Source organism: Thalassophryne amazonica, chromosome 9 (genome assembly GCF_902500255.1).
Source record: "Thalassophryne amazonica chromosome 9, fThaAma1.1, whole genome shotgun sequence".
NCBI classification, from domain to species: domain Eukaryota; kingdom Metazoa; phylum Chordata; class Actinopteri; order Batrachoidiformes; family Batrachoididae; genus Thalassophryne; species Thalassophryne amazonica.
In genome coordinates, this window is record NC_047111.1 from 117,602,970 (window position 1) to 117,616,831 (window position 13,862).

Genomic DNA, 13,862 nt, shown 5'->3' on the forward strand with positions numbered 1-13,862 from the left:
TGATGAAAACACAGTTTAAGTTTTAGAAAGGAATTAAAATAAATACCAAAAAGAAAGAAAGTAAAGAATGATGCTTTAAAAACCTGCAACCATTCAAACGTTAATTTAACAAAAATAAAATAATAATAAAAAATCCTCAGTACAGAAACAATTAATTGTAATTGTAACAGTTAATTGGATGGTAATCACTGAGCAGCAAAACTGTAGACAATGAAAAATCTTTGCATGTTTTTTCTGCAGGTATCTGTCCAGTGAACAGGAACTCCATTGACTACCTATTGTCGCATAACGGGACGGGAAACGCCGTGATCATCGTTATTGGTGGAGCCGCAGAGTCTTTGAATTGTGCTCCAGGCATAAATTCCGTAACCCTGAAGAATCGTAAAGGTTTTGTGAGGCTGGCCCTCCAAAAAGGGTGAGCTGGCTGCATAACTTTGTGACTCACGTGCACGTCTTAGACGCTAAAATCAGTCTTAGTAAAATTTGTTTTTAGTATGCCAGTGTCAACCTCAATGGAATGAATAAAGCTGAGATTGTTGCTTGACAAAATGTTTGGTCTGAGCTCACAGAGAGCGTGAGCAAAACCTGCATGAACGATTGTCCATGTGAACCTCTAAGCTCCTTGTGGCATGAAGTATTTTAAGTACCACTGTTGCGTGTTGTACTACTATAAGGGGGTGTTGGTGTTGGTCTCACTGACTCAAACAAACCAGATTCTTTGAAAGATGTAGTTATGGATTATCTGTAATTTTACGTTTTCTACAGCAGCTTAGAGAATTTACTAGTATGCAAATAATGAATGTTTATGAATTTATGAGTTTGGTGAAAGCTGGAACAAACCATTCAACTTGGCATGGCCTCGTTGAATGGTTTGTTCCAGCTTTCACCTCGTGAAATATTAGTACCATTGAAAGAATGTAAAAACATTCATTATTTGTTTTATATAACAGCTAAAATAGATCCTTGTCATTTGATATTTTATTAATTTATAAACAACAGAAAAGGGACTTACATTTTGGTGTTCCACTGTGACGTGTAGTCCAGTGATGCTGTGCACTGACTTTGGACTGTCATAAAAAAAAAAAAAAGACTTTGTGTAGTTCCTCAGTCCAGCCAAAAATCACATCAGCGTTTCATGTTAGCAGCTCTTCATGCATCCAGGTGGCTTACAAGGGAGTGGATTTTGTGTGTGTGTGTGTGTGTGTCTTTTAGCTTCAACTTTGCAGAATGCTCAGTCAGTGGACAGTCTGGTGGATGGTTTGAATTCAGTACTCAAAACTACACTTGATGAGATTGCATCTCCTTTATTAAGGCCTGGCCTTCCAAAAGTGCCGTCGCCTTGGTTTAATGGTTACTTGCAGGACTTCAAGCAGAAGGCTAGAGGTCTGGAACGAAAGTGGCGTAGCTCTAAATTAGAGGTGTTCTTCTCTGCATGGCATGATACAGTTGCAGAGTATAAGCATGCACTATAGACTACAAAGCAATCTTACTCTTCGGATTTGATCATTAAAAATAAGCACAACTCAAAATTTTTGTTTGATACTGTAGCATTTCTTATCCATGGTCGGTTACCTGTTAGTCCTTCTCCGTTTATAGCTCAAGACTTCTTGGAGTACTTTGAGAAGAAAATAGAAGACATTAGATTGAACATATCTAAACATGCTTTGGCTAAATCTCTGCACCCTGCTGTGGAGGTGGGTGTTAATAATGAGGTGACAGAAAAGCAGACCGGAGATAAACTAGATAACACAGCTCAGAGAATAATAAGAAATTAAACACCATGACAAAACTAAACTGGAACTGGCAGACATAAACTCCTGACAAAGTGCAAACAGAAATGACCACAGTGAAAATAGGCAAACAATAACTAAATGATAACCCATGAAAACACAGACTGATAGAATGGAACTGAGACATGGCCAAAGTACTTTACTTTAATAACAAGGAAAGAAAGTGCCAAAGCAAACAGAACTGAGAATAACCATAAGATGAAAATAATATAACTAGTGAATCAAAACAAGAACCAAGTGACAAGAAAAACAAGACAGAATAAAACATGATGAAAATAATTACTAATAAATCAAAGCCGCAGCAAACAGGAAACCATAAAAAGGGGGAAAATAAGGGCTCAGCGCCCTGACCTGGCCCAATCCCTGACAAAAATAAATAAATAGAATAATAAATAACCCTAAAAATTCTACATAAAACCTAGTTAAAAACACTCAATCACACAGCATTCAGTGCACAAACAGCTCTTCCCACAAAGCTATTTTTAAGTCTGTTTGTTCTGGTCTTAAGTGTCCTGTATCATCTGCCTGATGGTAATAATTCAGACAAATAGTGTCCAGGATGGGAGGGGTCTCTGATTATAGTCCTTGCCTTCCTGAGACAACAACTTGTATACAGTTCCTCTAATGAAGGCAAGAGACAACCAGTGATCTTCTGGGCTGTGGTGACGACCCTCTGGAGAGCTTTCCTGTCTGTGACTGTGCAGCTGGAAAACCACACACACAGACAGTAGGTCAAAATGCTCTCTATGGAGCAGCGATAGGAGGACACCAGCAGTCTCTGTGGCAGATGGTTATTCCTGAGAACCCGCAGGAAATAGAGTCTCTGCTGTGCCTTCTTGATGGTAGCCATAGTGTGCTCCAAGTCAGGTCGTCTCTCAAATACACGCCCAGAAAACAAAATTCAGAGACCCACTCCACACAGTCCCCATCGATGCCCAGTGGCTGGATGACTGTTTTCCTCCTTCTATAGTCCACCACCATCTCCTTTGTCTTTGAGGTGTTGAGGATCAAATTGTTCTCCCTATACCAGACCGACAACCGCTGCACCTCCTCTCTATAGGCGGACTCATCCTCACCAGAAATGAGGTGGGATTCATTGGCCCCCATATTAGAGACATTACGAGGACTGCCTTCTTTCATCTGCGAAATGTGGCGAGGATTCGTCCCATCCTGTCTATGGCTGATGCTGAGACTTTGATACATGCATTTATCTCTTCCAGACTGGATTATTGGAATGCTTTATTTTCTGGCCTGCCGCAGTCTAGCATTCGAGGACTTCAGTTGGTACAGAATGCTGCTGTCAGACTTTTGACACAAAGTAGAAGGTTTGACCACATCACTCCCATTCTGGCATACCTTCATTGGCTACCAGTTTCTGCCAGATCGGATTTTAAAGTTTTATTGTTGGTTTATAAAATTGTTCATGGATTGGCACCTTCCTACCTGGCGGACTTGGTTAAGCCCCACATACCTGCGAGGCCCTTGCATTCACAGGGCTTCTGTGTGTTCCGAGGATGAACAAGAAGTCTGTGGGGTATAGAGCCTTCTCCCATCGTGGTCCGACTCTTTGGAACGATCTACCTGCTGTTATTCGGCAGTCTGACATGGTGGAGATTTTTAAATCAAGACTGAAGACCCACTTTTTTAGACTGTTTTTATCATTAATTTAATCTGTTTCTGCTTGCTTTGTAATTTCTTTTTATTCTACTGTGTTTTATCTTTTTATTGTGCTTTTCTTGTTTTTAATTTTGATTTTACATTCATTTGTGTTGTTGTGAATTGTGTGAAGCGCCTTGGGGTGACTTTGTTGTGAGTTGGCATTATATAAATGAATGAATTGAAATTGAAATTATGTGTGTGTGTCTGTATCTTACAAAAATTAGCAGTGTCAGTTAGCTCAAATGATGTCTCAGGAGAGTCGTGTCCCCGCGCGCGCACACACACGCAACCTGGTCGGCGCTTGTGCGTGCGTGAACAACAAAAATATGACTGTATAGGCTTACGTGCTCAGTGCAGGGAAAAAAAATCACGTCAGAAATTAGTCCAGCTTTTGTTCTGTCTTCCTGCTAACAACCTCCAGGCATATGGGGTTAAAATTGTCTCATTAATATTTGTAAATGCACACAGGGTGATCTACAAATAATCACTGATTTGCAAATGTGTTCAGATATCCACAAATGCAAATTTCATATTTGTAACTTGTAAATTGGTCTTTGTGTTGTGCGTTGGGGGGTGTGGCTAGATATTTTGGTGTTCTTTTCTTTTCTTTGCTCTTCAGGTGGCATGGAAACTGATTCTTCTGTGGAGAAGGTGCTGGCTGAAGAATCCTTCACCCTCATCAACATCATGTGCAGCACCTGTGACTGGTGCTCACATGCAACCTTAAAGACTTTAAGCTGAAGCAGATAATTGGATGGCGTTCTGCACTTAAGTCATGTGTGATTCAAGCAGAACTGCCGGGAACTTGACCTTGTGATGTCCGTTTGTGAGACGCTGAGGACCGCGCCTGGGTTTGACACATCGAGCCCGTGAAGCAAGGAAGGGTGAGGACACTTGCTGTCAGCACACATTAAAGAGAGTCAGTTTGTCGTGTCTGGTTTGTCTGGTGGTAGTGGGTCCAGGAACGCCGGGCTTCTATCCTTTTGGGTGCTTAAGAGCGTGCCAACAGTCACTCCACCAGAAGGACGCTATTTTTGTTTTTACACTTTTTAAGCACAGCGGGTGAAATAAATATATTGTTTTTGGAACCGCTTTTCTGGTTATTTGTAGCGCTGGGTTCCATCTGACGCAGGTCCGCTCCTCAACCCGCGTCGACACATAACACTTTGCAAATAATGTTGTATTTGCAAATATAAAACTTAATTTGTAAAAAAAAATTACATTTGTAAAAGTGGAAATTGTATTTGTGAATTGAGTTTCAGCATTTGTGGATCATCAATTACACGCATTCATCGCTTTCCTCTGTGATGTAATTTTGAGACATTCTTTTCACGAAATCCACAGATCCACAAACAAATGCCTACTGATTCACAAACACACTCACGCACACTGGATATCCACTAGATGGCAGTGTGGTTCCATTCATTACACAGCAGTCTATTTAGATCTCTGAGCCATTTAACTCTTTTTGACTTCTGATATGAGGTGGACGGACATGGACGGACAAGGAGAGCAGTCGCCATCATCTAATGTAAGTACAAACAACTTTTGTTGTCCTAACTTAAGATAAGACTCGCTTGATTATGTTCCTTCTTGACAAATCGCGATAAAGTCAATTTTCCCTCCAAGGTCAAGTCGAGCGATGAATACGTGTAATTGATGATCCACAAATGCTGAAACTCAATTCACAAATACAATTTCCAGTTTTACAAATGTAATTTTTTTTTTTTTACAAATTAAGTTTTATATTTGCAAATACAACATTATTTGCTTGCATCAGCGGTCTCTGACCACTCGCTTATTAGGTTTACAGTTACGCTGCCGCATTTAGTGGAGCAACAACCTTGCCTATCATTGCGGCGACGAATTAAACCTTCAACTTTGACTGAACTCGAAGCGAGACTACCTGAAATCCAGACTTCAAGCTTGATGAAATTTCAGTCAGTAGACAGTCTTGCAGATAGCCTGAATTTAGTGATAAAAACCACACTTGATAAGATTGCACCTCCTCTATTAAAGCCACGCCTTCCCAAAGCACAGACACCCTGGTTCAACAGTTATTTGCGTGACCTTAGGAAGAAGGCTAGAGGGTTGGAACAGAAATGGCGTAGTTCCAAACTAGAGCTGTTTCACCTTGCATGGCGTGAAGCTATTTTAGATTATAAGCATGCTTTATTGGCTACGAAGCAGGCGTATTATTCTGAATTGATCAACAAAAACAAGCATAACTCAAAGTTTTGTTTGATACGGTGGCATTTCTTATTCATGGACAGCCACCTGTTGGTCGTTCTCGAAGATACTAGGTTGAGCACATCTCAGCATACTTTGGTCCAGTCATTGTATTAAGCTACTGAGCTGGGGACTACTACTGAGGTGCTACCTAGATTCACGGAATTTAACAGTATCTCACAAGGTGTGCTGCCGAAACTCGTGATGTCTACTAGAAGCACAACTTGTTTATTTGATCCTATACCAACAAAATTGTTTAAGGATCTTTGGCCCATTCTTAGGCTGACTGTGCTGGAAATTGTTAATCTTTCTTTAAACTCTGGATCTGTTCCAAATTGTTTTAAATCTGCAGTGGTTAAACCACTACTCAAGAAATCTAATCTTGATCCTGGTGTATTGAAAAATTATAGGCCGATATCAAATCTATCATTCTGCTCTAAAATTCTGGAAAAGGTGGTTTCACGGCAGCTTGTGGACTATCTTACTGAGAATGACCTTTTTGAGCCACTGCAGTCTGCTTTTAGAAGACATCACGCCACAGAAACAGCACTTATTAAAGTAGTTAATGATCTTCTGCAAGCAATGGACTCGGATGCTACTACAGCATTGATGTTGTTGGATCTCAGTGCTGCGTTTGACACAGTTGATCATCATATTCTACTTGATAGACTAGAAAACTGTTTCGGGATTACTGGAACTGCTCTTGTGTGGCTGACGTCTTATCTGTCTGGTCGTTCCCACTGTGTTTTGTGCAATGACACTGCCTCTGACTTTAAGGGCATGAAGTTCGGGGTTCCGCAGGGATCCATTCTGGGTCCCCTGCTTTTTTCCCTGTATATGGCACCCCTTGGGAACATTTTGCGGTGTTTCCGGGTTGCTTTTCATTGTTATGCTGATGATACTCAGTTGTATATGCCGATAGCTGCTGGAAATCCTGTACACATAAAATCTTTACAGGACTGTCTCGCGGCAGTGAGAAGTTGGATGTCTAGCAACTGTCTACTTTTGAACTCTGATAAGACTGAAATGATGGTTCTTGGTCCAGCAAGACATTGGCACCAATTTGATCAGCTGGCGCTTAGCCTAGGTCAGTGATTCTCAACCGGGGTGCCGCGGCACCCTAGGGTGCCGTGATCGATTGTCAGGGGTGCCGTGGGTATTTTTCATATTCGCCATTATTTTTCATATTCGCGATTACCGTGAATTATTTATTTTATCCACAAAGCATAAACGACTCAGAATCTGACGTCAAATGTGCTGCAGCCTCGCTCTCGTCTTAAGGCGGGACAATAACAAGGAGGCTGACGGTCCGATTTAAAACAGTGTTGTCTCCTTCAAAAGCCGCGTCTAAAATGCGGAGCTGTCGGTGTGTGTGTCTGTGCCTGTGTCTGTGAGCGCACGCGCGCGGAGTTAACAGGCTGCAGACTGTGAAGGAGGGGGTGGGTGAGGAGGGGATGGGTGAGGGAGGGGGTGGGTGACGGAGGGGATGGGTGAGGGAGGGGGTGGGTGAGGGAGATTCCTGAATGCAGGCGCGACACGTTCAGTGCGCAGCGAGCGCGGCGCAGAGAGAGGATTTTAACCCGAGTGAACATGTTTAAAAAAAAAAAACGTGAAGCTGCTTTTACTTCTCTCTGAACTTTCTCTAAAGGTGTGATTCTGCCGTTACCTGTTGGGAAAGTGTAGTGACACGGACCCACAACAGGGGGCGTAAATGAACGGACAATGGAAGGAGTCAAATTATAACACTTTACTGTTGTGAATGACACAACCAAACACAGCAGATTACAGAATGTGCACAAGTCAATCAATAAAGGTGCCGTGTGGGCAGGCTCGACGATAGGAGACGCCCGTCTGGAAACGAACCGGAACCACACAATTTCCACTGCCACCGAACCCGAGGAATACTGGAGCCGCCAAGTCCCGAAGTCCCCAGGTGGCCACCGTCACGGCGTGTCGGATCTGGTACTGCTGGCAGAAAGCAAAGACAGTCAAGGGTGGGTGTGTGAACACCCAGTAACAATCCTGGTGGGAATTCCACCTCCACCTCTCACTCAAACACTGCTGACTACTGTAGCTTCCTCAGGGGAAAAGAGTGCCTTCAGCGCTCTCACAGCTTTCACCAACGGAGGAACTGGTACTCCTGCAAACACTCACAATATACAAATATTGCAATTACAAAACGGCTGAGGATATTACCTCTTGTAGAAGATGATATCTCGGCAATGTGGTGGAGGTGTCTTCCTGCTTTTATTCCAGATGTGGATGAGATGATCAGTGACAGCTGTCATGGATGATGGGTGACAGCTGTCACCAGGCTTGTTCCTGAGGCGGCAGCGCCCTCTTGTGCCTGAAGCCCGCACTTCAGGCAGGGCGCCCTCTGGTGGTGGGCCAGCAGTACCTCCTCTTCTGGCGGCCCACACAACAGTTACCGTCCTGTTCACACCATGTGCGCGTCGTATGCTGAATTTATGAGATCATGAGATGAAATAAACAGTCAAATAGCTTTAAAAACATATTTAAAAAATGAGAATATATGAATGAACTGAGCCACAAAAAAAAAAAACAATGTTCAGACGCAGAGATCACAAAAAGCAGGTGAGAACTCTGTACTTTAACAGCTGTTACTTTCCAAAGGTATTTATTTGTTCAATATGGGCTTAATGCAGTGTTTAAGCACAAAATGTGACTGATGCGGAGAAATAATTTCAGAATGGAACAGAAACAACCACAATTCAGAAAAAGTTGGGACTGTATGTAAAATGAAGATAAAAATAAAAATGTTGCACCATTCCCAGTTTCTCCACTCACAGAAGCCAAACGTTCTTCTAGAGTTGTGTAATTCTACTACAATAGTAGAATATTAAGAAGGGAAAAAAGAAAAAAAAATAGACAATATATTCGTCAATCGCAATTATTTGTCTGACAATTAATTGTCTCCAGAAATTCCTCATCGTGACAGCCCTACTTGAGATCAGAGCGCAAAATGCTTGGGGATTTTCGAAATGCGGTGTTTTCTGTATCGATTTTCTATTGCGATAATTGGGTTTTGCGCAAACCAGAGGTAATAGCATTATAATATTATTTGGTTGGTGGTGTGCCGCAGGATTTTGTAAATATAAAAAGGGTGCCGCGACTCAAAAAAGGTTGAAAATCACTGGCCTAGGTTCATGTGTTATACATCATACTGACAAAGTGAGGAACCTTATAATTTTTGATCCTACGTTGTCCTTTGACCTCCACATTAGGGAAATTACGAGGACTGCTTTCTTTCATCTGAGAAATATAGCGAAGATTCGCCCCATCCTGTCTATGGCTGATGCTGAGACTCTGATTCATGCATTTGTCTCTTCCAGACTGGATTATTGGAATGCTTTATTTTCTGGCCTGCCGCAGTCTAGCATTCGAGGACTTCAGTTGGTACAGAATGCTGCTGTCAGACTTTTGACACAAAGTAGAAGGTTTGACTACATCACTCCCATTCTGGCATCCCTTCATTGGCTACCGGTTTCTGCCAGATCAGATTTTAAAGTTTTATTGTTGGTTTATAAAATTGTTCATGGATTGGCACCTTCCTACCTGGCGGACTTGGTTAAGCCCTACATACCTGCGAGGCCCTTGCGTTCACAGGGCTTCTGTGTGTTCCGAGGATGAACAAGAAGTCTGTGGGGTATAGAGCCTTCTCCCATCGTGGTCCGACTCTTTGGAACGATCTACCTGCTGTTATTCGGCAGTCTGACACGGTGGAGATTTTTAAATCAAGACTGAAGACCCATTTTTTTAGACTGTCTTATCATTAATTTTTTAATCTGTTTGTGTTTGCTTTGTAATTTCTTTTTATTCTACTGTGTTTTATCTTTTTACTGTGCTTTTCTTGCTTTTAATTTTGATTTTACATTAATTTGTGTTGTTGTGAATTATGTGAAGCGCCTTGGGGCGACTTTGTCGTGAGTTGGCGCTATATAAATTAATAAATTGAAAATTGAAATTGAATTTGCAAAGACCAATTTACAAGTTACAAATATGAAATTTGCATTTGTGGATATCTGAACACATTTGCAAATCAATGGTTATTTGTAGATCACCCTGTGTGCATTTACAAATATTAATGAGACAATTTTAACCCCATACAGGCAGCACAGTGGATTGGTTTTGTGTGTGCATGCGCACGCACAAGCATGCGTGGGCGCGCATGTACTCATGCACAAGCATGTGCACACGTGCACGAGTATGCTCACACGTGCGTGTGCATGAGGACGTGATCATGCATACGTGTGTATGCGTGATCACTTGTGCGTGTGTGCACGAGGCCGTGCATGTGCGCGTGCACATCAGAGTGCAATGGTACCAAACGTATGGAACCAAATTTGCACTCTAAATGGAACCAAGCCGCACTCTGAATGCAATGCAACACAAATGGGATGAATTAATCCATGTCATGTGACATACAAAGCACCAATCAAATCACAAGGATCCACTCAGCCATTATATAAAAAAAACACATTGATGCAGAAATATGATAATGTGTTTATAATATGTTCTACCTGAATACAGAACCATAAACTGCATTCACATTGTGTCCACTTTCTGTATATTTTACGGCTGTTTTAAACAGCTAATCCTTTTCAGGAGTTAAAAGCAATACTCTGGAGCTGTTTTTTTTTTTTTATTATTAATTTATAATTAAAAACTGATCACAAAAGACCTTTTCAGCTGAATGTATCTGATGGATTATCTATAAAGCAAGAAGCATGGTGTGTGTGGTGTTGTGTGTGTGTGTGGTTCACATATCTCTGTTTGTCAGATCAACCTTAGCTTTCGGATATGATGTGCATCCCTTATTATGAAAATTTTGGGGATTAATTTTAATTAACATTGTAACATTCATACTTCCAGGATGGTGTGACTCACTGTTACTGGTAGCAAAGGTAAACAACATCACATAGTTCATGTTGCTCACACCATTTCACAACGAAACATTTAATGCCAGCATCCTAGTAAATGCTCTTACTGTGAAAGGCATGCTGTCAGTGTTCCTTGCGACTGAGTTTACCTTGACAACACTGAGGAAACGTTAGCTAAAATCTGCTTTTTGCTACCACCAATAAATGTCCCACTATTTATACAACGTTACATTAAGTATATAGGTTTAAATAAACTGTGCTCAGGAGGTGGGATACTGATTTGCTGTTTCAGATATTCTAAATGTTTAATTTTGTCTGACTCTCCTTTTCATATAATTGATAATAAAACTGATTTTTAAAACAGTATGAAATACTATTTTCAAATAATAATATAATATAACATAAGTACACCTCTTTGTACATTCCACCTTCAAACACAGCCTCATATTAGAGGTGGGCAGATCGATCCTAATATCAATACCAATACTGGTATTGATATTGAACGATCCTCATGTAAAAAGATCGATACTCAAGCTTTTTTCTCTCCCACATGCGCTGACTGCTGCGCACGCAGATTCATCAAAGTCTACTCTCTGTCTGTAAGAGCAGCGCTGTGTCACACAACACGGAGCAGCGCACCCTCCCCCCCTCTGGTCTTTTATTGTTGCGCCATCACATGGCTCAGCGGCGCCAGCCAATTTTGTTGTATTGTGGTTTGTCAGCCCTCTACCTCAGGATTTTGTTTTAAGTTGTGTTGAGTGATTTTTTTTTTAAACAAAAATGTTGATTGTGATAATAAAGTATTTTGTTGTCATGTACAATGTTTGGTGAATTTCTATCGTAGGTCTTTTGGATCCTTTGGATCTATGAAGCTTAAATATGAAAAAGTATCGGTATCGATATTGGCGATACTGGGCCTGTATTTACTTGGTATCAGATCCAAAATTCTAAAATTCCTGGTATCGCCCACCTCTACCTCATATGACCATCCATCAGAAATCTATTTAAGCTCCCGATTTTCTAAAGGAATACAAACTTCCTACAGGCACTGCACTAGTTGTAATAATGCAAATCAGTAACTTTGTGGTAGAAAGAAGAAAAAATTTCTACAGTTTTTTAAAAGTCCAAAAATGCTGACTTGGAAACTAAAGAAATAATAACTATTCCTAAAAATGTAGCATGTAGTTGTTGGTCTGTGGTGGAATTTGTTTTTCTTCACAGTCAAGAAGACAAATATTTGACCCAACTGACCTTTATTAAAAATCTGAATATGGTAAACACACAAACAAATATGCTTTTATACCTGGAAACTTTAACATTTTTCATTTATTACCAATGATTACATAAGTCATACTGTACAAAACTGTTTTTTAAATAAATTTATTTATACTACTAAATATGATTGGGATTTTTATTTAGTTATTTTTGTCTGGTTCTTTCAGCAACTCCCCTTCAATAAGCAAAATTCTTGCCTAAATGGCTCATTTTAGACTCGTATGACATATATCACAGCTGAGGGATCGTAACAACCAGCAGCTCCTTCTATTTAAAGTAACAGGAACAGAAATAATTTCTTATTAAACACTTTAATTTGTTCACACTCAAGAAGTCAAACATCGACCGTATCCTAGCTTTGCGAGTATTCACTGAGTATTGGCAGTGCTTCTTTGCAGCTGATGTCGATTTTCACAAAGTGTTGTTTGGTTTTCTGGGACATCATGAAAAATTTGCAGGATCCCCAACATTGTTACTGGGTATCATAGCTAGGTACTGCGAGTGCTTTGTGTCACAGTGGCAGAGTCTCTGATTTTTTCCCAGTGAATTCTGGCGTTCCTCAGCCACTAAGCCACCGTGTACCAAGAGACTAGATTTTCATAAGCCCCATTATTTTAATTTCCTTATATTCCTCTTTCAGGTGTTTTGTTTCATCATGTTTGTGTGGCGGGGACACTTTCTGAGCCGGCTCCTCTCTGCTCCCTCAGGGCCGACCTGGTTCCCGTGTACTCCTTTGGGGAGAATGATGCTTACAAGCAGGTGATGTTTGTGGAGGGGAGCTGCTGGAGAGCACTCCAAAAGAGGCTGCAGAAGCTCTTGGATTTGCCCCATGCCTTTTTCATGGATGTGGCCTCTTTTTTACGAACTCATGGGGCATCGTGCCTTATTGCAACCCGATCACCACCATTGGTAAGTTTATCCGTTAATGTCAAGTTTCAGTGTATGAGTCAGTGTGGACAACAGCAGAGCCCCCCCCCCAACTGTGAATTTGTAATATTAGCATGTTTGAAGCCGAATTAGCATTTTAATGTTTCAGCTTTTGGGTTTCACCTTAAAATGTTCTTTGCCAAACTGGTTGGAACCAAATGAAATGTCAGTTCATAATGTTCTATGCAAAACCATGTGACATAACATGCATAATTCTGGTGTTATAAGATAGATAGTGTTCATAGATAATTGGCAAAGCTTCTGGGGAAAACCTGGTCTTGTTAGGAGAGACGGCATCCATCCCACTTTGGATGGAGCAGCTCTCATTTCTAGAAATCTGGCCAATTTTCTTAAATCCTCCAAACCGTGACTATCCAGGGTTGGGACCAGGAAGCAGAGTTGTAGTCTTACACACCTCTCTGCAGCTTCTCTCCCCCTGCCATCCCCTCATTACCCCATCCCCGTAGAGACGAGTGCCTGCTCCCAGACTACCAATAACCAGCAAAAATCTATTTAAGCATAAAATTCAAAAAGAAAAATAATATAGCACCTTCAACTGCACCACAGACTAAAACAGTTAAATGTGGTCTATTAAACATTAGGTCTCTCTCTTCTAAGTCCCTGTTGGTAAATGATATAATAATTGATCAACATATTGATTTATTCTGCCTAACAGAAACCTGGTTACAGCAGGATGAATATGTTAGTTTAAATGAGTCAACACCCCCGAGTCACACTAACTGTCAGAATGCTCGTAGCACGGGCTGGGGCGGTGGATTAGCAGCAATCTTCCATTCCAGCTTATTAATTAATCAAAAACCCAGACAGAGCTTTAATTCATTTGAAAGCTTGTCTCTTAGTCTTGTCCATCCAAATTGGAAGTCCCAAAAAACAGTTTTATTTGTTATTATCTATCGTCCACCTGGTCGTTACTGTGAGTTTCTCTGTGAATTTTCAGACCTTTTGTCTGACTTAGTGCTTAGCTCAGATAAGATATTATAGTGGGCGATTTTAACATCCACACAGATGCTGAGATGACAGCCTCACACTGCATTTAAGTCTATTATTAGACTCTATTGGC

At 41.0% G+C, this 13,862-nt stretch overlaps 1 protein-coding gene across 1 annotated transcript in view; it reads left to right on the forward strand.

The window, feature by feature from the left end:
• The window catches only part of dgat2 (diacylglycerol O-acyltransferase 2), a 57,117-nt gene that overhangs the window by 36,266 nt on the left and 6,989 nt on the right, over nt 1–13,862 (forward strand). The window contains 3 exon segments of the mRNA XM_034179023.1: nt 241–415; nt 12,562–12,665; nt 12,668–12,763. Coding sequence (XP_034034914.1) covers nt 241–415; nt 12,562–12,665; nt 12,668–12,763 — 375 coding nt within the window.